The sequence below is a fragment of the Microtus pennsylvanicus genome, chromosome 20, assembly GCF_037038515.1.
Source record: "Microtus pennsylvanicus isolate mMicPen1 chromosome 20, mMicPen1.hap1, whole genome shotgun sequence".
Taxonomy (NCBI): domain Eukaryota; kingdom Metazoa; phylum Chordata; class Mammalia; order Rodentia; family Cricetidae; genus Microtus; species Microtus pennsylvanicus.
The window spans coordinates 28,814,091-28,840,660 of record NC_134598.1 but is presented as its reverse complement, the minus strand read 5'-3'; the positions used below and the strand labels follow the sequence as shown (position 1 = coordinate 28,840,660).

The 26,570-nt window shown below is 44.4% G+C and overlaps 1 protein-coding gene and 1 pseudogene across 1 annotated transcript; one reads left to right on the top strand and one right to left on the bottom strand.

Moving 5' to 3' along the window:
• Positions 1-8,578: 8,578 nt before the first annotated feature.
• Mrpl42 (mitochondrial ribosomal protein L42) lies at positions 8,579-25,928 on the bottom strand. The gene is made up of 6 exons (XM_075954569.1): positions 25,865-25,928; positions 24,098-24,248; positions 21,077-21,140; positions 17,716-17,800; positions 14,065-14,228; positions 8,579-8,768 (listed from the first exon to the last, which is right to left on the bottom strand). The coding sequence occupies exons 2-6, from the start codon at positions 24,162-24,164 to the stop codon at positions 8,723-8,725; spliced, it is 426 nt and encodes a 141-aa protein (XP_075810684.1). The 5' UTR covers positions 24,165-24,248; positions 25,865-25,928; the 3' UTR covers positions 8,579-8,722.
• On the top strand, positions 19,951-20,320 carry LOC142838819 (large ribosomal subunit protein eL36 pseudogene; annotated as a pseudogene).
• Positions 25,929-26,570: the final 642 nt, after the last annotated feature.

Genomic DNA, 26,570 nt, shown 5'->3' with positions numbered 1-26,570 from the left:
AACCTTATTCATCTGGTAAGGAGCTAATATCTAGAATATATAAAGAACACCAAAAAAAAAAAAGAGCAAACGAGAGAACAATTAATCCAACCAACCAGTGAGCAAATGAACAGAAGAGACACTGATCAACTAAAGTGCATGCCTTTAATCACAGCACTAGGGAGGCAGAAGCAGGCAGATCTCTGTGAGTTTGAGGCCAACCTGGTGTACAGAGCAAGTTCCAGGACAGCCGGGGTTACACAGAGAAACCCTGTCTCGCAAAAAAAGAAGGAAGAGGGAAGAAGGAGGAAGAGGAAAAAGAGAAGGAGAAGAAAGATGAGCTAATAGGTCAATCCGTTTATAATTAATGTAGACCTCTGTGTAGTTCTTTGGGACTGAATGACGGTGGGCCAGAAAACTCGGTCAACAAATGGCACCCAGCGTTGCCAGTTGATGATTAATGTAGACCTCTGTGTGTTTATTTGGGACTAAATGTCTGTGGGACCTGGTGGGACAGAAACATCAGTCAACAATTAAGGTTTTAACAATATCATACAGATTAATATCTCTAAGTGCTCAATTTATATCTTTCTTTCTTTTTTGGCTTTTTGAGACAGGGTTTCTTTGTAGCTTCAGAGGCTGTCCTAGAACTCTCTCTCTCTAGATCAGGCTGGCCACAAACTCACAGAGATTCACCTGTCTTTGCTTCCCAAGGGCTAGGATTAAAGGTGTACGCGGCTACTATCTAGCCAATTTATATCTTTAAAAAGCTGGGCTAAATTGGTTTCTTGCAGGGCTGTCAAATGCACCCGACGGAGTTTTCCTTCACTTAAGCACCACGCATCAGCTTGCAGTCCGCTGTTTATCTTCCAAATTATCACATAACAAAGAGGATGGCCTCAAGCTCACTGCATTAGCCTTTCCAAAATTTATAATCTTTACTAAATTCCCTGAGAATACTCCTTGGTATACTAAACTGTTAGTGTGCTTGAACCAAGAACATAATGATTGACATTCTGGGCAAGCCCCTAAATTTTGATAATTATTGAACATTCTCTTTTTTTTTAAACATTTATTTATTTATTATGCATATAATATTCTGTCTGTCTGTATGCCTGCAGGCCAGGAGAGGGCACCATACCCCATTACAGATGGTTGTGAGCCACCATGTGGTTGCTGGGATTTGAACTCAGGACCTTTGGAAGGGCAGGCAATGCTCTTAACCTCTGAGCCATCTCTCCAGCCCTGAACATTCTTTTATCATTGTGGCTGTACATCCAGTCGTGTTCTTATAGAATTCAAACCATGTTGACTGTAATGCAATTTGTTTTTTCAGTTTTCTGTTGCTTAAAGTTAGTTACATTTGGGGCTGGAGAGATAGCCGAGTGGGTAGGAATTCTTGCTGTTCTTTCAGGGACCCTGCATATACTTCCCAGCACCCACATCCGGCAGCTCACAATCACCTATAACTCCAGTTCTAGGGGATCCAGCGCCCTCATTGGGCCTCTTCCGGGAATTCATGTATGCACATGTGCACATACATATACCCACACACAAATAAATAATTGGTTTTTTTTTTTTTTTTTGGTTTTTTGAGACAGGGTTTCTCTGTGGTTTTGGAGCCTGTCCTGGAACTAGCTCTTGTAGACCAGGCTGGTCTCGAACTCACAGAGATCCGCCTGCCTGTGCCTCCCCAGTGCTGGGATTAAAGGCATGCACCACCACCGCCCGGCCTAAATAATTGGCTTTTGTTTTATGTGCATTGGTGTTTTACCTGCATGCATGCCTGAGGGTGTCGGATCCTCTGGACCTTGATTTTCAGACAGTTGTGAGCTGCCATGTGGGTGCTGGGAATTGAACCCAGGTGTTTGGGGAAACCAGCCTCTTAACTGCTGAGCTTCAGGCATGTAAAGTCGGGGAATGATACAAAAGACATTTAGTAAACAGTTTAAAGACTGCAGATTCAGCCGGGTGGTGGTGCAGGGACCAAGTTCCCAGCTGACCTTACCCAGGGCCCTTTCCCACAGTCGTGAGATCCACCTCCAACAAATTCCCATTGCTGGGCTCCATTGCTGACAAACGGCTTCCATCCCTGGAATCAAGTCTTAAGTGACACGTCCTCTTCCATTTCCTGACTGTGACTAGATCACGCTCAGGCATGTCCTCCGCTTCCTAGGGTGTGCCTCGGGGTTTGGGTGACGGATCTCTGTGAGTTTGAGGCCAGCCTGGTCTACAAGAGCTAGTTCTAGAAAAGCTCGGGCTGTTACACAGAGAAACTCCGTCTCAAAAAACAGAAAAGAAAAAAAAAATAGCCCCCTTGACATTACCATGGATCTTACAGAGAGCTTGGCCGTTGTCCAACTAAAAAAAACTAAAAAGCAGGTTTTTCTCCCAACTAGCAGTTATATAAATATTTAATGACAGACTAGTAGAAGGACTTCCGGCAGTGATATTTATTGAACCACTCCTTCTCAAGTAGGAATATTCAAATTCTCTGCCAATCAGGTTCTTCAAAGTCACAAGCGCAGGGTGCGCGGTCAGGCTGAACGCTAGGTCACAGTGCCCTCTGGTGGTTTGTATCGGGAATGTGTTCTGCAGGCTGGGGCATCACAACGCACTTCGCTTCACAGGCTCTTCAAAGAGCTGTATTGAAAGGAGCATCTCACAACCGTAACTCCAAACGCCCACTAAAACCCACAAGTGGTATTTCCTGGGAGGGACAGTGAGGCGATAAACGAGTCTGTCCCTGCTATGAGAGAGGGAGGAAGAGATACAGGGAAGAGAGGCCGGAGATGGAGAAAACCGGCAACACGTGAAAATTAACATTGCAGTAACTACTTTAATCTATATTTTCAGTGCATTGACACGAGACTGTGTGCTCCTGGAATTCTGGAGTTCTGTACTGTCTAGAAGTCAAATCTGAACTCACAATAGCATGCTTTTTAAAATCATTTTATCTGAGCTACAAGTCTTTTTTTTTTAAGATTTATTTATTATGCATACAATGATCTGCAGATATGTATACTCCAGAAGAGGACACCAGATCTCATTACAGATGGTTGTGAGCCACCATGTGGTTCTGGGAATTGAACTCAGGATCTCTGGAAAAGCATTTGGTAGCCTGGCGGTGGTGGCACACGCCTTTAATCCCAGCACTCGGGAGGCAGAGACAGGGGGATCTCTGTGAGTTCGAGACCAGCCTGGTCTACAAGAGCTAGTTCCAGGACAGGCTCCAAAGCTACAGAGAAACCCTGTCTCGAAAAACCAAAAAAAAAAAAAAAAAAAAAAAGAAAGAAAAGAAAAAAGAAAAAAAAAGCATTTGGTGCTCTTAACCTCTGAGCCATCTCTCCAGCCCTGACCTACAGGTCTTATTCTTCCACATTTATAGCATATATTGAACTTCGAAAATTTTTCAGGAGAAATCAACATAATTTGGAGGAGGGTTCACGACAGGGTTTCTCTGTGTAGCCCTGGCTGCTCTGAACTCACTCTACAGAGTATGCTGGCCTCAAACTCAGAGAACTGCCTGCCTATGCCTCCTGAATGCTAGGATTAAAGGCATGCGCCGCCACTGTCCAGTATAAATTTTGCCAATATAGTTTTGTTCAGTATCAAAGTTAGCAACACAGTTGGCAAGTATTTTCTTCCTCTTCTTCCTCCTCCTTCTCCTCCTCCTCTTCTTCTTCTGTACTTTGTGGTTTTATTTATTTATTTATTTATTTATTTATTTATTTATTTATTTTTATTGAGTCTATGGGAATTTCACATCATGCATCCCAATCCACCCATCTCCCAGTCCCCCTCCAAAGGAAAACTAACAAAGAAATAATACAAATAAAATAAATTTTTAAAAATAAAAATACCTTTTAAAAAATACAAATAGGAATATCAATTTCAATTTAAAAACAAACCAACCAAAGGGGGGAAACAAGCAAACAAAACAGAAGAGAAAACAAAACAGAAAACCACTTTGCTCTTGTCTTTGCCTCTCCATCACCTCTCCGGTCATCATAGTGGCGCCCTGAGCTGCTGTGTATCATGGAATAGACCCTTTTGCCTGAACAGCTTCACTTACAAATGTTCACTGAGTAATGTGTTGTTGGTCAAGGCCTCTGACCTTGGCAGACCATTAACACTGAACCCCCCACGGAAACTCTGGGGACATCCCAGTGTTGCCCCGAGTTATGTAGACTATGCAGTCACGGTTCTGTGGGACCAGTCCCTTTGGCAGTCCAGCATGTCATAGTGTGGTAGATATTGGGGTGTGCCAGCTCAAAGCCCTGGATGGATACCCGGGAGACTGCTGAGTTGGGTCTCTGGGAGGCCTCCCCTCAGGCAAGGGACAGTAACAACTCTTCCACTCCCGTGGTGAGGGATGGGGCCATCTTTCCCAAGTATGGAGGTACATTATCCCAGGACCAGAGAGGGACAGGGTCAGTTCTCCCTGGGCCAGTGAGGGTCGGGACCAGCTCAGCAAGGCCCTTGTACTTCAGCTCATGGTCCCTGTGGTAACACGGACAACAGCCACCAACACAGACCCCCAGCAGGATCATTGACCCAGACACTGCCAGCAGCAGCAGCTTGGGCGTGGATGTCACAATGGCCCTGGGTGGCAGCTTAGGCCTCTCAGATCCGCATGGGCCCAGTGACGACACGATCCTCTGGCACCAACATGGCTTCAGGTGTTGGCCCAGACCCCGGGTATCTGGACTGCCTTCGGTGGTAACCTGAGCCACAGACATCGGTGCGGACCCTAGCCACAGTGGGGCCACAGACCCAGACATGGTCCTCGGCAGCCTCTTAGGGAGGCCGTCACCATGGCCCTAGGTGACTAAGCAGGCCTCTCAGATCAGCATCACAAGGTGGCCCTTGGATATCAGCACAGAGCCTGGGTGCGATAGGGACACGGAACCCAGACATGGCCCCCAGCTGCAGCACGGGCCAGGATCTCTCTGGGGCTCCGGGTGGCAGCCCAGGCCACTCAGATCGGGATAGCCCCTGCTGTGGCACAGATCTCGGGCACCAATGAGACCACATGTGGCGGCCAAACCCCAGGCATCCTCACAGCCTTCGGTGGTCAATAGGACCGATGGATAGACACACAGATGACAGCTGCCCCAGGGCCAGGACCTGGACGTGGACCCTTGCAGCAGCCCAGGACCAGACATCGCTATGGCCCCAGATGGCAAGCAGGCCTCCCAAATCCGCCCAATCACATCCCCTTCACCTCTACAGATGGGCGTACCTCTACGGACAGGGTCCCCTCTGCTTCTCTCCTACCCATATTCGTCTATGAATTTGCTCACCATAAGGGTGCCGGTCTTTAGCTTCTTCCCGCCCACCCTGGGCAAACCACCCTGGGCAGCATGAATACATTAGGTAAGTATTTCTGACTGACTGTATCGGACTTACTTTTGTTGCTGGTGGCTTTTGGAGACAGGGTTTCTCTGTATAGCCTTGGTTAATCTGGAGCTTGCTCTGTAAACCAGGCTGGCCTCAAACTCACCTGCTTTTGCCTCTAGTCCCAGAGGATCCATGCCTTTTTCTGGCCTCCACAAGAACCAGAAATGCACATTGTAGACAGATACACATGGAGACAAAACACACATATAAAATAATGAGTACTATGGCAGCATATACAAACACTCACATATACATAAATAAAAATGCCTTTGAAAAAGATTCCCGTCAGGCGATGGTGGCACGTGCCTTTAATCCCAGCACTCAGGAGGCAGAGGCAGGAGGATCCCTGTGAGTTAGAGGCCAGCCTGGTCTACAGAGCGAGTTCCAGGACAGCCAGGGCTACAAAGAGAAATCCTGTCTTGAAAAGCCAAAAAGATTTAAAAAAAAAAGAAAAGATTCCTTACTAGCTAAGCAGAGATCCCAGGGCAGTGATGCTATCAAAGATCACAGTAATTAATTTTAATCACAGGGCTGCAGCGGCTGGCACAGGCTCTAAAGCTATTTTGTGTTTTGAATTTATGTGTATGTGTGAATGTAGGGGTCAGAGTCCCTAGACCTGGAATTAGATAGTTGTGAAATGACAAGCGTACTGAGAATCAAGCCGAGATCCTCTGGGAGAATAAGTGTCCTTAGCCCTCAGTCATCTCCCTAGCCCCCAGTGCTAAATTTTAAGATATCCAGAAAAGAAAAACATTTGCTTTTTTTTTTTTTCTAGAAAGTGTTTTGGGGGGGAGGGGGGCTGAGACAGGGTTTCTCTGTAGCTTTGGAGCCTGTCCTGGAACTCGCTCTGTAGACCAGGCTGGCCTCGAACTCACAGAGATCCACCTGCCTCTGCCTCCCGAGTGCTGGGATAAAAGGTGTGCGCCACCACCGCCCAGCCTTAGAAAGTGCATTCGTGAGTGATAACACACCTACCAGCGTAATAGACTGAAAGAGGGTTCTGGAGTTTAAGTCTGGATACTGGCCCTTCCATTTGCTGGTGGGGTTCAAGTCATCCAGCCTCAGCCATATAAAGAAGGTGAAGCTGCTCCTCAAAAGGATCCTCTTGAGAATTTAAAAACCTGTAGGCAGGGCCTAGCAGATAGATGATCAACCTGGAACTGCTTCCGATCTCCAAGCAGTAGCATCTTTTTCAGGTGAATTATGTCATAAGTTTCTTCACAAAACTCAAGCAGGATGTGCCCATAAGTACAACCGTGGAGTGACTGTTAAAAGGATAAACACTTTCCAACGGGATCCGAGGGCCACTACCCAGGATGGAATTAATACTGGGTACTCTAAATTTGGGAAAAGCCCACAGCTAAGGTCACAGACTCTAGGGAGAACCTATTATTGTTTTGCTAAATGTCCGTGTGGTCAAACTACCTTATAAATACTGACGCTTACACCTATATACACTTCAGTGCTGCCCTCAGCCTCACAAGTTTCATTTACAATAGGCAATGGTTAATACCAGGACTTGTGACTGATCAGAGTTCTAAGATCAAGAGCCTGCTGAGTGCTTATCCCTAAATGTAGCACCTGTAACTCGCCCCCCAAGGCTCAGGAAATATTGAGAATGGGGCAGGAAGAATGTAAGAGTCCAAAGATGCAGACAAGTGCTGCCTTTTAGACATGACGCAGCCATTGCGCTCATGAAGTCAGAGCAGGTGAGATTATCTGCGCAAAATCAAGCCAGTCAAAAACTCCAGCATTGGGGAGGAGTTTGGGAAATAGCTCAGTGGTTAAAAGCACTTGCTGCTCTTCCAAAGGATCCAGATTCAATTCCTAGCACCCATATGGTGGCTTACAACCAATCTGTAACTCCACTTCCAGGTAACTTGATGCTATCTGGCTTCCAGGGACACCAGGCATGCGTGTGGTATACAGACACGCATGAAGGCAAAACACCAAGACACTAAATAATTAAACAAATTAAAACCAACTAGCACGGATGGGGGATGAGGCTGCAGCCCACACTGAGGAGCTATTGGCAACTGGTGGCTGCTGGAGGGAGAGGAGTCATTTTCATCAGTGGTGTGGCCAGCTAGCAAGTTGCCCATGCTCCAGTACCTCACTTCCCAACCGTGTTCATGCAAGCAACCCTGTCAGACTCAGTGGGTCACACACTGTAAGACCCGAAAGTAGGAAGCAGACCTGGGAAGATGGGGTTCAGAGGGAGTGGGATGAGAGGGGAAAAGGGGAAGAAGGGGAATGAAAATGACCAACATATATATACTGGTGTGTGCGTGCATGCATTTTTATGTGTGTGTGAGAGAGAGAAATAAAACTCAAGAAAATCATGTACATTTTAACTATACTAACATATTAACAATATTTTGCTGATGATGTAAAAATATTTAATTATACAGGACTTATGAAAACAATGATAGACCCAGCACTTGAGAGGTAGAGGCAGGCAGAACTCTGAGAGTTCAAGACTACCCTGGTCTACAAAGTGAATTCCAGGACAGCCAGGGCTGTGAAAAATAGGGCTGCACATGGTGGCTCGTTCCTGCAATTCCAGTACTTGAAGTTCAGGCAGAAGAAGTATGTGAGTCCAGAGACAGCTCACGCTATATATTGAAACTCTGTCAAAAAAAAAAGACTTTAATCCCAGTACTCAAGAGCAAAGGCAGGTAGGGCTGAAGGGATGGCTCAGCGTTTTGTTGTTGTTACTCTGTAGACCAGGCTGGCCTCAAACTCAGAGACATCTGCCTGCCTTTGCCTCCTGAGTGCTGGGATTAAAAGCATTGCCAATATACCCAGCTAGATGGCTCAGCTAGAAGCATGAACTTCACCTCCAGAGGACCCGAGTTCAACTCCCAGAAACCATGTTGGGTGGCTCACAACTGCTTGCACGTCTAGCTGCAAGCCAGAGCTTCTGTGGGCACCTGTATTCATGTGCACACATATTTACACATCATTACAAATAATTAAAAATAAAATAAAAAGAGGTAGACGCAGGCAGACCTCTAAGTTCAAAGCCAGCTTCGTCTATATAGACGATCAAGTCAGTCAGGGCTACACAGAGATAGACTCTGTCTCAAAAAATCAAAATAAATAAATGAAACAGGGAAAAAAAGACTTCAATGTTTCAAAAGGAAAATAAGATCAAGTAGGCTTCTCTAATAAGAACTTCAAATTCACAATCATGTAATGAGGTACACATTTAAAAATATGAAGGGGTACTTTTATTATTGTCTTACATAACATCTTAATGAATACACCAGGTGCATTTTCTCAGCTGGCAAATAAGACACACAGCGAAACTTCCTTATGCCTGGGAAGTCAAGAGACGTCACCTGTCTCTGGGAGGATTCGGTTTCTTACGACGTCTGTGATACCTGGGGAAGAAGAAAATATTAGAGGTGAGTACAATCTTGTGTGCATGTGTGTAAACACACAGACACTAAGCAAATGTTAGAGGTGAGTACAATCTTGTGTGCATGTGTGTAAACACACAGACACTAAGCAAATGTTAGAGGTGAGTACAATCTTGTGTGCATGTGCGTAAACACACAGACACTAAGCAAATGTTAGAGGTGAGTACAATCTTGTGTGCATGTGCGTAAACACACAGACACTAAGCAAATGTTAGAGGTGAGTACAATCTTGTGTGCATGTGCGTAAACACACAGACACTAAGCAAATGTTAGAGGTGAGTACAATCTTGTGTGCATGTGCGTAAACACACAGACACTAAGCAAATGTTAGAGGTGAGTACAATCTTGTGTGCATGTGTGTAAACACACAGACACTAAGCAAATGTTAGAGGTGAGTACAATCTTGTGTGCATGTGCGTAAACACACAGACACTAAGCAAATGTTAGAGGTGAGTACAATCTTGTGTGCATGTGCGTAAACACACAGACACTAAGCAAATGTTAGAGGTGAGTACAATCTTGTGTGCATGTGCGTAAACACACAGACACTAAGCAAATGTTAGAGGTGAGTACAATCTTGTGTGCATGTGCGTAAACACACAGACACTAAGCAAATGTTAGAGGTGAGTACAATCTTGTGTGCATGTGCGTAAACACACAGACACTAAGCAAATGTTAGAGGTGAGTACAATCTTGTGTGCATGTGCGTAAACACACAGACACTAAGCAAATGTTAGAGGTGAGTACAATCTTGTGTGCATGTGTGTAAACACACAGACACTAAGCAAATGTTAGAGGTGAGTACAATCTTGTGTGCATGTGCGTAAACACACAGACACTAAGCAAATGTTAGAGGTGAGTACAATCTTGTGTGCATGTGCGTAAACACACAGACACTAAGCAAATGTTAGAGGTGAGTACAATCTTGTGTGCATGTGCGTAAACACACAGACACTAAGCAAATGTTAGAGGTGAGTACAATCTTGTGTGCATGTGCGTAAACACACAGACACTAAGCAAATGTTAGAGGTGAGTACAATCTTGTGTGCATGTGTGTAAACACACAGACACTAAGCAAATGTTAGAGGTGAGTACAATCTTGTGTGCATGTGTGTAAACACACAGACACTAAGCAAATGTGTTCCGAATGATCTGAAAGGACAATGATTCCAGGCTAGATTTTTTCCTTTATGCATACAAACTAGTATCTGGGGTTTTCTGCTGAGTTCTTTACTGAGAGAGGAATTGGGACAATCAATTCCACCTAATTAAAGTCTGCTTACAATTCAAAGTGCTTCACAATCCTGATGGGAAAAGATATACTAGGAGATTACATTAATTAGCAGCCAAAAGCTAATTACCAGCAATAAGATGAAATAAGTAAATAAGATTAAACATAGGTAAGATCCTAGATAACATGCCTGGTTGTAAGGCTCTGAATGGTCTCCTTGCCTTCAGTCTGTCCCTTCCAATGAATACAGTCAGGGCTTTCACAACTTGAGTGACTTGGTTATGAATAATGTTTATGAAGATTAAAGCAATCTCGAATGCACAGAAAGGACACAGTAATAATGATAGCCGGTAAGGAAGTTCAAAAGAGGCTTGAATTCAGGTCACTGGATAATGTGCAAATAAAATGTGCAATGATAAGAGGCTGGGAAAAGAGCTCAGCCAGGAGAGCATCTCCCTGCAAGCACAAGCCCTGAGTTTAAGTCCCAGCACCCATGTAGAAAGGACCAGCCACGAGGGCACATGCTCGTAATCCCAGCAGTAGGCGGTGGAGACAGATAAGACCCTGGCGCTTGCTGACCAGCCTAGCCTAGTTGGGGAGCAAGCTGTCCAATAACCTCCGCACGCCTGCGCACAGCCCTCCACATAAATAAACTGAAGTAGACACATAGACAACAGAGCTGGTGAGACGGCACAGGCAGTAAAAGCACTTGCTGTGTAAGTCCCATGACCCGAGTTTCAATCCCTGGAACCACGGCAGAAGACTGACTCCTGATGGCTGTCCTCTGCCATCCACAGTATCAGCACGGCACGCACACATCCACACACTTGTACACACACAACACTAATAATAAAATAAAGGGGCTGGAGAGATGGCTCAGCGGTTAAGAGTACTGGCTGCTCTTCCAGAGTTCCTGAGTTCAATTCCCAGCAACCACATGGAGGTTCACAACCATCTGTAATGAGATCTGGTGCCCTCTTCTGGTGTGTGGGCATACATGCAGACAGAACACTGCATACACAATAAACAAATAAATATTAAAAGAAAAACTTCTTAAGTAAAATGAAAATAAAAGACAAACAACTTGCTGGGCGGTGGTGGCGCACGCCTTTAATCCCAGCACTCGGGAGGCAGAGGCAGGTGGATCTCTATGAGTTCGAGACCAGCCTGGTCTACAGAGCTAGTTCCAGGACAGGCTCCAAAGCCACAGAGAAACCCTGTCTCGAAAAGCAAAAAAAAAAAAAAAAAAAAAAAAAAAATCCAAACAAAAAACAACTTGCTTATTCAAACACAATAAAAATTACTTATGATACTTTTATATTAAAATAAATGTAGACTGTGTTGGCCAAAACCTCTAACTTTTTTCTTGGAAAAGAGACACAGACATTATCACCTTAGGTTGTAATTCCAGCATTCAGAAGCTGAAGCAGGATTGTGACAAGTTTAAGAGCTACCTGGACTACAAAGAAGTTCCAGGACAGACTGGCTATGTAGTAATAACCTGTCTCAAAACAAAGCATGCAACAAAAAAAGGAACACACACACACGTTCTTACAGAGAGGTAATTAAGTAAGGAGCTTGTTTAGACAGGGAAAAAGAAGGCTGTTTTATTACAGAGAACCAAAAACTTTGGGGAAAGTCTAAATAAAAAAAAAAAAAAACTAACAGGCAGTGGTGGCATACCTTGAGGCTAACCTGGTCTCCAGAGTATTACAGGTGAGCCAGGGCTAGCTACATAGTGAAACATTGTCTTTAGATTCAGTTGGTAAAGGCGCTTGACGCCAGGTTTAACAACAGAGTCCCATCTCTGGGACCAAAATGGTGGAAGAAGAGCACCAGCGCCCGTAAGTTGTCCTCTGACCCCCACCTGCTCAGTACGGTATGTACCCATTCCCTTCTCTAATAAAAATAATGTCAGGCCACACCAAGAAGTATAGTGTGAAGTAGTAACCGTGGGAAACCTGTCTATTGAAGGAGAAGAGAGAAGGGACCCCCTGAAGAGAAACTGAAGCAGTTAACAGAGCTCCGGGAGCCAGAGTCACCTAGGTGCTTAAATGATGACCACACTCTTCAGATCCAACACACACAACGGCTTCATCTTCCTCCTTCCCCATCCATATGAATGGTGCCACCACCCACCAGGACACCCAGTCACAACTGCCTCCTCTCCCCCCATGCTCCCTATTTCCTTGTCCCCCATCACACACACTGGTTTCTTTCTTGTCACTGGGGTCAAATGTTAGAGAGAAGCACCTAAAGGAAGAGGTTGCTTTGGCCCGGCTGTAGAGAAACTGGTTCACAACAGTGAGGAAAGCACAAAAAAGCCGAGGTGGCACCGGTCCAAGGGGGTCGGGCTTCACTCCCCAGAGGCCCAGACAGACCCCATCTCCTGAAGGGTTAAGGACCAAGTGCGGAGACAGTGTCAGATCCACATCTACCAGCCCTCCGCCCAACCAGAGCTACCTGAGTTCCCTGCACATTTTATGTGCAGGCTAGTCCTTCATATCTGGGAAGTTGTTACTTCCTGTATATATCTCTGAACCACCTTTCAAGGTTCACTGACACTTTTAATAGTTTATATTCACTGTCCTCACCCCTCAACTCTAACAACTTGCAAACAAGGAACAGGTTTTCATAAGCTAGCCCGTACTGGGGCAGTCTGGTGCTACACTCAGGAGCTCTATGGATACAGCCTGCACCAGAGTCAGCTCAGGGTGGTTACCCATTTGCACCAGGGAATGAGAACAGAGCTCGCGCAGACAAACATAAATAACAAAGAACACTTCATGGCTTGGTTTGGAAGAAGAAAAACATGAAAGATGATTCTGGGCTAGGAGTATAGCTCAACATGAAACGCGCTGTGGGGCCCTAGGTTTGATCCCTCGCGTTGCAAGAAAGGAAATGAGGACTTGATTGGGGGTGGAGGAAGAGAGAGGGAATGTATCTCAGAATACAGAGATTGCCCCTAATTCATAAGGCCCTGGGTTCAATTCTCAACATTTCAGGAACCAAAAGAGTAACAAATAAGGTAAATATGCTTTTATTTAAAAGGAGGGTGGCAAAATGGCTTCGTGGGTAAAGGCATTTGCCACCAAGCCTCAAGTCCTAAGTTTGATCTTTGGGATCCATGTGGAAGGTGATCATCAACTCCCCAAGTCATCCTCTGACTCCCACATGCCTCCCAACCCCAAACAAATAAACAAATATAATAAGATTTTATTTGAAAAGAAGAGAGAAGCCAGGCTGTGGTGGTGCACATCTTTAATCCCAACACTTGGGAGGCAGAGGCAGATGAGTTCAAGGCCAGCCTGGTCTACAGAGAGAGTTCTAGGACAGTCAGAGATACACAGTAAAACCCTGTCTTAATAAAACAAAACCCAACCAAAAAAAAAAAAAAAAAAGGAAAAAGAGAGCACAGTATGCATGTGGTGCATAAGTAACAGGAGGTGAGGGAGAAAACCAGTTAAGTGAGGGGAGGGGAGAGGAGACGGAGGAAGGACCTGGACACTGACCTCTGGCCTCCATGCTCTCACACGGTAGCATGAAAATACATAAACACACACACACACATACAAACACAGACACACAAAGAAAGATTAGTTCAAAACAACCACAAAAGAGAGCTGGAGCCGCGACCAGACACAGGCTAAGAACAGCACAGTGTGAGCACTGTAAGCAGAGCAACAACGGGTTTCTTAAAGATTCAGGGACGCTATTTACTGACCCGTCAGACCCTGCACAACTATTTTTCTGTGTAATAATTAAAAATTTGTTAAAAGAGGATAAAGGGAGCCTGGGGAGACAGCTCAGAGGTTAAGAGCACTTGCTGCTTTCAGAGGATGCAGGTCTGGTTCCATTACATGGTGGCTCCCATCCCGTGGGCTCTGGGCTCCTCTGTCCTCCACGGGCACCAGGCACATGTGTAGTGAGCATGCGTACATAAACAAATCACTCATGCACATAACAGAGAACTATATAAAGGAAGGGCTGAGAACAAGGCCAGTTGAAGAGCGGAGTGAAACTTACTGTCCATGCGGGTACCAGCGGTGCTTCGTGGTGAAGAACACCTTGCTGAGTTGTTCTATCATGGGCCCTTGCTCAAGCTTCTCACTGTTTATTTCTAATTTAGTTTTCAGCACTTGTTCGTGTGTTTCTTCATTATTACACAAAATGTCTGGTTGAGGGATAGGCTATAAAATAAGCAATAAAAAAACAGGTGTAGAAATGTAAGCCAGGACGGAACATCAAGCACACTCAGCAATTGATTAGACTTCCTGACATCGGGGAAGTAGCCAGAGCACTTTCAGTTATATTATTCAAATTAGAAATACTCTTCGACACACAAAAAAATTGTGCGTTTCTTTTCCAATAATAAAAGTTCTTATTCAATTCTTTCCCACCAGTAATAAGGTACTTGTTATTTTTTTTTCTATTTCCCCAAAGTACATTCTAGGATCCATATTACTTTTTAACTTGAATTTGACAGTCTACCTTATATATGATTAAGGAGAGAACAATGAAAAGCATAAAAGACCTTGTTGGTGGTTTGACTAAGAATCGCCCCTGGGCTCGTATACTCATATATACATGTTTGCTTCCCAGGTGGACTGTTTGGGAAGGGTTAGGAGGTGTGGTCTTGGTGATGAGGTGTGTCACTGGAAGTGTTTGGGAAGGGTTAGGAGGTGTGGTCTTGGTGATGAGGTGTGTCACTGGAGGTGTTTGGGAAGGGTTAGGAGGTGTGGTCTTGGTGATGAGGTGTGTTACTGGAAGTGTTTGGGAAGGGTTAGGAGCTGTGGTCTTGGTGATGAGGTGTGGTCTTGGTGATGAGGTGTGGTCTTGGTGATGAGGTGTGTCACTGGAGGTGTTTGGGAAGGGTTAGGAGGTATGGTCTTGGTAATGAGGTGTGTCACTGGAGGTGTTTGGGAAGGGTTAGGAGGTGTGGTCTTGGTGATGAGGTGTGTCACTGGAAGTGTTTGGGAAGGATTAGAAGGTGTAGTCTTGGTGATGAAGTGTGTCAATGGAGGTGGTCTCTGAGGTTTCAAGAGCCCATGCCAGGCCCAGTTTCTCCCTCTGCTTGTGAATACAAGTTCTTAGCTACTGCTCCAGCATCATGCCTGCCTCCCTGCTGCTACGCTCCCTGCCATGATGATCATGAACTAACCCTGTGAAACTGTAACAAGCTCCCAATGAAATGCTTTCTTTCTTTCTTTTTTTTTTTTTTTTTTTGGATTTTCGAGACAGGGTTTCTCTGTAGCTTTTGGTTCCTGTCCTGGAACTAGCTCTTGCAGACCAGGCTGGCCTCGAACTCACAGGGATCCGCCTGCCTCTGCCTCCCAAGTACTGGGATTAAAGGCGTGCACCACCATCGCCCGGCCTGAAATGCTTTCTTTTATAAGTTGCCTTGATCAGGGTTTCTTTTCACAGCAATAGGACAGTAACTAAGACAACAGAACCTTTGGATAAAACTTTTCTCTTAGGTTCTGCTATTTGTTGCTAAAGGTTAAATGTCTGAAGCCAGGCATGTTGGAATTCACCTGTTATCTCAACACCAGGGAAGCTGAGACAAAAGGGTTGTTACTGAGGACACTGAACAACAGAATGAGTTCCAGGAGAGCCTGGATAATAAAGAGATCCAGCCTGGGTCACAATGAATCTTGTAAATATTATAAATGAGGCGTTTGGGGCCGGCAAGATGCCTTAGTAGATAGAAGCGCTCGCTGAGAAAGCCTGACAACCTGAGTTTGCTCCCCAGTACCCACATAAAAACAGATGGAGAGAACAGTCTACAAAGTTACCCCCGGATTCCACCTTCACGCTGTGTGTCTCAGTCACTGTTCTATCGCTGTGAAGAGACCCATGACCATGACAACTCTCATAAAGGAAACATTTCATTGGGGCGGCTCACAGTTCAGAGGTTTAGTCCACTATCGTCATGGCAGGAAGAATGGCAGCATGCAGGCAGTAGCTGGAGAAGGAGCTGGGAGTTCTACATCTGGATCTGGGCAGCAGGAAGAGAGACACTGGGGCTGCCTTTGGCTTTTGAATCCCCAAAGCCCACCAATGACACACTTCCTCCAACAAGGCCACACCTCCTAATCCCTCTCAAGTAGTGCCATTCCCTAATGACTAAACATTCAAATATATGAGCCTATGGGAGCCATTCTCATTCAAACTACCACAGAGCAAAGATAGGAGCCGTACACGTCATAAACGTGCAATAAAAAATTAATAAAAAAAAACTAATGTCAAGTGTTAATAAACACTGGCTCTCATTCCCTAGCAGTCTTAATTCTAGAATATTCCAATTTTGACTGTAGCTTAAAATATTTGCCAGGAGTGACAGTACATGTCTTTAATGCCAGCACTTGGGAATCAAAGGCAGGTTGATCTCTGTGGGCTTGAGGTCAGCCTGGTCGACAGCGAGAGAGCTATAGCTACACAGTGAGACCCTGTCTCAAAAAACAACATACACATTTATTTTCAAGTGTACAGATAAACAGGACATGGGAATAAATTTTGAAGTCTACACCAACACCACTAGCAGACTCAGAATTTTAAAAGCAGTTCTCCTTGACCAGCTTTAGAAGGGTGTGTCTCAGGAAGACGGAAAAGCTAACAGGAAACTCAGCACTGAAGCACTCAAAGCTCTCAGTCTGAATTCCTGTGTTTTCCTTTTCCCTTCTCCTTTTATTTTGTCACATTTATTTACATCTGTGTGCATGTGTGTGTTCCACCATGATGATCCCGTGGAGGTAAGAGGATAACCCAGGAACCGGCTCTCCCCTTCCGGCGTATGGGTCTGGGGGACTGAACTCAGACGGCTCGTTACCCATGGGACCATCTTACTGACCTCTGTTTCTTGAGGCAGTCTTACGTAGCTCAGGTGCCTTTAAATTTGATGTGTAGGGGCTGGAGCAATGGTTCAGGAGATAAGTGCACCGGCTATCCTCCAAAGGGCCTGGGTTCAATTCCTAGCACCCACACAGCAGCTCACAACTGTCTGTAACTCCACAATCTGACACCCTCACACAGACATACATGTAGGCAAAACACCAATGCATATAAAATATAAATAAATAAGTAATTTAAATCTGATATGTACCCGGAGAACTACCTGGCTCTATCTTCCAGGTGCTAAGATTACAGGCATACACCATTCTAACTGGGCTTCATTGTTTTAGTTAGGAAGTTCAAACACTGGGCTAGAGAGACGGTTCAGTGGTTAAGAGCACTGGCTGGTCTTCCAAACGACTTGGATTTGACTTCTAGCATCTACATGGTGGCTCACAACTGTCTCTAACTCCAGTCCTAGGGAATCCAATGCCCTTTTCTGGCCTCTGCAATTACTGTTAGTGCATAGATATATATGCAGGAGGAATATCCATATGCATAAAATAAAAATTAAAAAGTTTTTTAAAATAAAAAAAATTAATTTGATTTTGAGCTGGGCAGTGATGGTGCACACCTTTAATTCCAGCACTCGGGAAGCAGAGGCAGATGAGTTCGCTGTCAGCCAGGTCTACAGACTGAGTTCCAGAACAGACAGGGCTGTTACAGAGAAACCCCATCTTGAAAAACAAAACCAAAAAACAAAATAAAACAAAAATAAACAGAAAAAGAAAAAGAATTCTGTTTTCTAGACCCACAACCAAGGTTACCAGACAGTTCCTCACATACCTTGGTGTGTTCATACGGGATGTCCACAGAAGGGTGGTAGCACACTATGGTCCGGCCATCGGATGTCAAAGCGAGCTCTACCTTGCTGGGAAGGGACATTTAGAAATATGGTTAGACTATGCTCAAGGAAGCATGAGTACTTTCAGGTGTGGGTTTTAGTTTTTTGGAGACAAGGTCTTCCTGGAGTCCAGGTAGTCACGGAACTCACTACATAGCCCATGTTGGTCTCAAACACACGGCAATCCTCTTGCCTCTGTCTCCAAAGTGATTGGACAAGAGATACATACCATCATATCTGGCAGAATGACTTTTGTTTTGAGACAGGATCTCATGTGCTCCAGGCTGGTTTTGAACTTACTATGTAGTCAAGGATAACCTTTAACTCTCGACCCTTAAAACTATACCCAGCAAAAATAATTACCCTTAAAGAGAATAATTATAAATCAACCCAGACGCCACACTGAAAGCTGCTAGAGAAGGGCAAGGGCAAAGAAGCAACGTGGCAGTGGTGCAGGCTCCACGCACATGCACCAGCGTGCTAAAACAGCTTGGGTTAAAGTGAGCCACAGGAGCAAGGGCAGCCCCGAAGACATGGCTACTGCTGCACATGATATCTGAGGACAAAGCAAGTGTTTCTAGGATGACTTTTACAAAGCCATGGATGCCAGCCATCCATCTGCCACCCCAGCCAACCAATGTGGAAGTTCCATATCACAGAAGAGGCTGGGGCATTTAGATGACACTTTCTACAACTTCCAGGAACACATCAGCCCTAAATCCTGATTTCAAGATGCTACTTTAAGCCAGGCACAGTGGCACGCACCCCTAGTCCCAGCAGGCCAATCTCTAAGCTCCAGGCCCAGTCTGGTCTATAGAGCAAGTTCCAGGACATCCAGGGCTACCCAGAGGAAACCCTGTCTCAAAAAACAAAAACAAACAAACACAAACAAAAAGCTTTAAGCTTAAGACAGACTATTCTGGACAAAGAAAAGTATTGAAAATAGTTACTGAACTTTTCAGACCTAACTGAAATATTAGCTGACAATTCTTACAACTGAATCTACCAGTGTTAATTTGAATTGGTTCTGAGCAAGTTTGTGTGTAAGATAAAAGAGGTTCATGCACTATAGAACTGTTTAAAAGCTGACTGGGGCTGGGGTGATGGCTCAGTGGGCAAAGGCGCTCGCTGCCAGGATGACGACCTGAGTTCGATCCCCAGGACCCACATGGAGAAGAGAGTTGTCTTCTAACCTCTATACGCATGTCACAGCCCATACGTGCACATACACGAATAAACAAATGAATAAAAAATGTATTTACATAAGGTTGCTAATTACAGGTTGAGAAACTATGCTGAATATACTTTTATGCTACAATAATAAAATATTTCAATTCAGATGTAAAATTAATCACAAATGCTAAAGGGGATATGGTGTATAACAAGTGACAACCAGGACTATAAGAGAAATTTCCAGCTTAACCACCGTAAGAAACAGTAGTGAAACTATAAACTGCATATTGCATTATTTTACTATGATCTTACCACTGAACTCTACACATAATTGCAATAACATTTCTGATATTAGTTAATTATCTATTTTTCATTTTTTTTTAACCTAAGGAAAGTCTCACTTTATACCTCTGGCTAGCCTAGAACTCAAAGCTTCACCTGAATCTGCCTCTCCAGGGCTGGGATTAAATAAGTGCACCACCATGGCTAGTCCAAACAAGTTTTTAATACCTTTTTAAAGATTCATTTTAAGTGTCTGAATGTCTTGCCTGCATGTATGTATGCACACCATGTGTGTTCCTGGTGTCCTCGGAGGTCAGACGAGACTATCAGATCCCCTGGAACTGGAGATATGAACGAGTTACAAGTCATCACGTGGGTGCGGGGAGCCAAACCCAGGTCTTCAGCAAGAGCAGCGCTTTTAACCACTGAGCCAGCATCTTTCTACCACCATCACTCCTTTTTGAGCCAATGTCTCACTAGACAGTCCAGGCTGGCCTTGAACTCATGACCCTCTTGCTTTAGCTTTCCAATGTGCCAGGATGACCACGACAGCTGGCTTTAGGGGGTTTTGCATAATATATACACTGACATCACTCAATCTGTTCAAGTTCAAAGAAGCATAACCCAGTCTTATTCATCACTAGCTACTTAGTACTCATCAAATGTACAGTTAAAACCAGTATCAGAAAGCATGGCTGTAGAAAAGGCTTGTTGGCTCCTGTCGCGGCCGCCATCGGAGAGGAGCAGCCATGGCCCTGCGCTACCCCATGTCCGTGGGCCTCAACAAGGGCCACAAGGTGACGAAGAACGTAAGCCAGCCGAGGCACAGCCGCGGCGCGGGCGCCTCACAAAGCACACCAAGTTTGTGCGGGACATGATCCGGGAGGTGTGCGGCTTCGCGCCCTACGAGCGGCGCGCCATGGAGCTGCTCAAGGTGTCCAAGGACAAGCGCGCGCTCAAGCACTACGCGCCAAGAGGAAGCGGGAGGAGCTGAGCAATGTGCTGGCCGCCATGAGGAAGGCGGCGGCCAAGAAGGACTGATCCCCTCCCCGTTCTCAATAAACGTTGCTGTGGCGCAAAAAAAAAAAAAAAGGCTTGTTGGTCTTGCAAAGGACCCTGGTTCAGTTCCCAGGCCCACAAGTCAGTAGCTCCAGTTCCAGATCTGATGCCCTCTTCTGACCACCTCAGACACCAGGAACACATACATACATGCAGACAAAGTACTCATCCACACAATAAATTTTTAAAAAAATGTAAAATTCCTTGGCATGGTGGCACATATCTAAGCACTAAGAAGAGGATCAGGATTAGCCATTTGGTGAATTTGAGCCTAGCCTGGGCTGTTTTTTGTTTATTTTTATTTACTAAAACTTGCGATAAAACACACATAACTTAAAAAAATAAATTCCATTTTTTGCACATCCATTCTGCTCAAAAAACAAAACAAAACCACATTATATGCTATTCTAGTCCTCAGAATAATGACTAAGTTGGATAAACACCACACAAGCGGTGCTGCATTCAATAGTGCAATTTGGAATTATTCAGTGCCAAACAAAACACAGATAAATATCTAATGTAATAGATATAAGCCCTAACATAAAATTATAAAAACAAATTAGCTTCTACAAAAAGTTAAAGCCTGCTGCAGAAAAGCAAGTCTGTTCTAACAAATGTGAGCCTTCACTGCAAAACAATAGCAACAGACTTGATCTAAATGTAGAATGTGTATAATCCAGATACATACCTAATCCATATACACAAGACACAATCTTAAAAACAAACTTAAAGAAAGACTGATCAGGAGAGCAAACACGAAACCATTTTAGATGCAGATGTGACACATACCAGTTGTAGTCATCTGGAAGAGGAGAGTAGGTAGACTTTCGACAAACACTAGATAAGGCTCCATCTGCGAAAACCACAGTAAAATAGTTCCGTTCAGCATAAAAGCAAATTTAAACATTAACCAATATTTGTTTCTTTTTGTTGCTGTTTATTGAGACAGGATCTCACTATGCAGCCCTGAGTGTCCTGGAACTCACTCTGTTCTCTGACCAGGATGCCCTTGAGGTTAGATATCAGCCTGCCTCTGCCTCCCTAGTGCTAGGATTAAAGGCATGTGCCACCACATCTGGCTTAAATGCTTTATATTTTCTTTTTATTTTTTGGTTATTTTCAAAACAAGGTCTCTCTATATAGTCTTCAATTTACCCTGGAACGGTCTTTGTAGACCGGGCTGGCCTCAATCAGAGACCCACCTGCCTCTGCCTCCGCGTGCTGGGATGAAAGGCGTGCACTGCCATGCTGGGTGTGACAACAGTGTCTGTTGCTGGCTATAAAACAGGCTTGTGCTTGTGCTAGGGACTCAACACGTATGACCATTTCTGCTTCACATAAGTAATGAGCAGGTCTGCTCGGGGAGACGGACAAGAATCTTCAGTACACAGGGTCTGTCCGTCAAGCTGGGTAAGCTCTGGGGGAAAGGCGAGCTTGCACATTCCAGAAGGTCTTTCTAGTGCAGCTGTCTCCGCTGCCCTGAGGATGAAGAAATGAGGCGGTGCTAAGAGGGGAATACAATGTTCCCTACAGACCAGAGATAAAACATTTGGATAGTCCAACCTTTCCAAAAAAGAACATAAAGTATTTGGGCATTCTAAGGAGCATGGTTTATAAAGACTGTTTAAGTGATGAAATACAAATAATTTGTTCAAAATTACCTTGTCTTAAAATGCTCACACTTCAAAGAGTAACTCCATTTTCAGAACACTTAACAGACACAATAGCTGTGTTTTGTTCTCTTAGTTGTTGTTCTTTTTCAAACGGGGTTTCTCTGTGTAGCCCTGGCCCTCCTGGGACTGGCTCTGTAGACCAGACCAGCCTTGAGCTTACAGAGATCTGCCTGTCTCTTCCTCCCAAGTGCTGGGATAAAGGCCAGGCAAGCTATGCACTTTTTTTAATCTGTAAAAAGTTTTTTAATGTTCAAATAAGGACATTCCTCTAAATACAAAGGAAAAATTCCGAGGCAGCTCATATGGTGAAAGTTCTGAAGCTGGGTGGTCATGGTGCACGCAGTGTTCATATGACCTTACTCAGATAGTCTCTGCTATCTTTTTCTGCCCCCAAGTTATCATGAGATCAAACAGCTTCATAAACTTTAAAAAACACCAAGTCCTTATCTGATGCTGATTACATACAGGAGTTTTTAATGTTCCCTCACAAGGAAGGGCTTTTCCTTTTTTCTTTTTGGTTTTTTGAGACAGGGTTTCTCTGTAGCTTTGGAGCCTGTCCTGAAACTTGCTCTGTTAATCAAGCTGGCCTTAAACTCACAGAGATCAGCCTATCTCTGCCTCCCAAGTGCTGGTATTAAAGGTGTGGTTGCCACCACCTGGCGGGAGGGCTTTTTCTGGATGCTCTTTTTGTACTTTCTCTCTAACTGTTGGTTTTGCTTTGCCAACAATGTCAATATCCTACTTTTTCACATAAAATGTCAAAAATAGGACAACTTAAGTTAGCTCACAGTTAACTGGATAGTCTTACAATCCCAGTCAACTCGAATCAGTTAACCATTTCCAATCTCCTGTTGGGTACAAGAGGGCCTGAGGATATCAAATGTGGACTAGGGTCACAGTATAAATGTAGTGAGCAATCTAACAGTAAAAACATCATTTCAGTAAAGAGGGGCAACCACGTTAACTCCTGTGAAGACTGAGGACTGGGCATCACTTAGGGAGAAAGGGGTCTAGGTAGCAGGGATCTTTCTCTCAACTTGATGACCTAAGTTCCATCTCTGAGACCCACATGATAGAAGAGAACCAATTCCACAGACAAACGTGCAATTTTTAAAAACACATGAAAAACAGACCAACTAAAAGGAGAATTATCAAAGCTGGGCATGTGGTTTTCATATAATCCATGTCAGAGCCACAGGGCCACATGAGGCCCTGTCCCAGGACAACAAAACATTAACTAGCACCTGACCCCATGTACTGCTCTGACACTGACCCTAAGCCATTGGGATTACAGGTGTACAATTCCACAGTTTGCTATGAAATTATTTTGAAATAAAATATTTAATTAATGAAAAAAAAAGGAAAAGTGGGATTTAGTAAGTTTGAACACCGTTTTAAAAAGGAGTTAAGTTACTCCAATGCCCCTATTCATTGCTGGGGGGTGAGGGGATGAAAGCAGAGCGCTGTGAGAAGCAGGACTTTTACATTCTGTTATTCGTGTCAACAGATTGATAGTAAGCATCTATTAACACACTTTTGCGATGATCTTCAGAAAGAAAGCACATTTATTTGTTTAATGGTTATATCCATAAGGGAAAAAAAACTTCCCACAGTATTAACAAATGATTGTCCCTGAGAGATGGGCCTGTGGATTTGTTTTTTATTTCCAAATCTTGAGAACTACTGAAAAAAGTAACAGCTGTAAAATATGCTAAGTATAAATGTTCCTCCTAAAGGGATGTTACCTTCTACCAGTTCACCAGTTCACCTAAATCCTGCTTGTGGTTTAATGACGGCCAATGATTACCCTCGATCTTTTACTCAGCATTTATGCATGTACACACACACACACACACACACACACATCATCTTCTAAGCCCACAACAGGATCATTCTCTGATATATCAGGTTCTTTTCTCTATCTATCTGGTGATCTGTTCATGTTGGTAACAGCCGTACGATATTTAGTTAAGACGTAGCATAATTTATCCATTCCCCTTTTGACTGACATTTAAATCCTGTCACTTTTTATTGTTGCAAACAACAGGCATGTAGAATAACCAAATATTTTAAATATTCTATACTTGAAGAGGCGTAAAACTTTTTTAATATATTTTTTTCCAGAAGCTTCACTTACTCTGGATTGGAAATAAATGTTTCCAGACAGTCCTGCTTGATGTCACCCATTTCACCACGGCGGCCATGATCTTTAGGAGGTGACGTGAACAAAGATATCGTGAGGAGAAACCGCTTCTCACATCTGTTTCTAGGCACACAGATGTTCATTCCTGCTTAAGAGATAAAAAAAAAAATCACGTCAAGGTGAATGTAAACACTACAATAGGATAGGCATTATTAACCAGCACTAGTCTTTCCACACAGTTCAACAACGGGACAAAGAGCAATGACATCAAACTAAAAGAAAGGAAACCCAGGCTGGAGAGATGGCTCAGTGGTTAAGAGCACTGACTGCTCTTCTAGAGGACCCAGGTTCAATTCCCAGCACCCATATGGCAGCTCACAGGTGTCTGTAACTCCAGGAACCAGCACCCTCACACATTTATACATATAGGTTAAAACACCAATAAAATAAATAATAAAAAAAAAGAAAGGAAACCCAAGAACTAAGTCCACTATCATTCCTCTTGACTGCAACCTTCTCAGCACTCAATGCAGTCTGTTGCAGTTCAGCGGTCAGTAAAGATGCAATTACTTAGGAAGCCATTCACTCAGAATACTTCTCAAACACTAGTGTGTCTGCGTACTAACTCCCAAGTACCACATAAGATAAGACCGTGTCGCTTACAGTAATAGTGTTTCTGATGAAATGAAATATTCAACAAGACCTATCTTTGGCCCATGAAAAGTGTAAGAGGAACCATCTTACAGGTTTTAAATAAAGTGCCCTTGTCGCCATTTCATCTTACTGTCACCTAACATTTAAAGACATGTCAAGGCATATTTATATTAAACCATGAAAATTTAAAGGACTTGCTTCCAAAGACTTCGGAGCTCACTTAGAAACTGGAAAATCTGAGGCAAGTCATTAATTAATTAATTGCCAAGTATTCCGTGATAAACTGAGGGAAACAATCACAATTTTTATGAATGTTGTAAATAAATCATATATAATGACCGTGCCCCTACTTTCAATTTGTCTCAATGGCTATCTACGCCTTTCCCTAGCTCAGTAGGCATCAAAGGGAATAGGGCACAGTCTCTCATTATTTGCCGGTTGATTCCTGGCACTGTCAGAACAGGACGAATTGCTAACCCGGAGTTCACTCAGCGTGCGATAGTGGTGTGCAATAGTGGCTTGCACTATAGTGGCTTTCCCTACATTCTGCGCTCTATCAGGCAGGTGATAGGAACAAAGACCGAGAGAAGTCTAATGATGTGTTATTTTAGTAGTCCACTGTATAACTGGTGGCATGCATGGGACACAAACCCACGTCTTCCGACTACAGGTCCAAAACCAAAACATTTGTGGGGGACAGCAAGTTTCCTCGGCTCGATGCTGATATACCCGGCAGAAGGTCCAACCATTGCTGCATAAAGACTCTCGAGGGTGAGCCCCTTGGCACCGAATTCCGTTCCAAATCAAACACCCTGGTGGGTCTGTTGGAGGAACAGGTGCACAGGGACTATGACCCATGAACCGACAGAAAGACGTGGACCAGGACGGGTCTCAGGAGTCACAAGAACATGGTGCAGCCGAACGCGCACCAGCACACGGGTTGTGAGCTACGGAGGAGGCGCAACCATACGCCAGCCCTTCTGCTGGACACTGGCAGCCTCGCCCTGCGGGCAGCGACAGACAGAAAAGCCTCAACGCCTACGAACAAGCCTTCCAGGCCTGTCCCAAAGGAAGGAGAAAGCAGCGGTAATATACCCAGCTACTCACCGCAGGACCGCCATCTTGCTTCAATCCGCGTCCTAAAGAAGGCGTCCAGCGCGCGCGCCACAGGCCCACAGGGTATTCTGGGAGTCGTAGTTTCTGTGGGGAAAGTAGCCCTGGTCGCAAGCGGGGAGGGCGGATGGGCGGGTCCGTGTGGTCAGCATTTGTTCTGGCTTCTTGGGTTGCAAAAGGTGCTCAGACAACACAATCGCTACCCTCCCGTTTCTAGTAGCAGGTAGAGTTTAAAATAACAGCAAAAACAAGTTTATGTTAATACTAAGAGAGATACTAGACTATTACCCCATGATGGATGAATTAAGTTTTCTCAGGGGAGACAAGACGTCTGAGAATTCAAATGTGGACGTTAAGACATTCCGGGTGTGGCTTTGTTGACTAGCTTGAAGGTTAGTCAAAGCACGTCAGAGAAAAGCCTAAGAGATTGGGAGTTGTCTGATAACGGTGGGAGTGAATTCCATATGGGGGTTGTTGAGTTGGGGAGTCATCTGAGATGCCCAAGTGGTGATATAAAGCGAAGCAGGCTGGTAGATTTGTTTCGAGAGGGGAGGTTGGGCTACAAAGGAATATAAAGCCATAGGAATGAGGGCTGGGTGTGTAGCTTGGTGCTAGAGCTTGCCTGGGGCCCTGGGTTTGATCTCCAGCGCCACAAAAACTTAATAAATTATGGGCTGGTGTAGGAAGAAGACGTAGATAA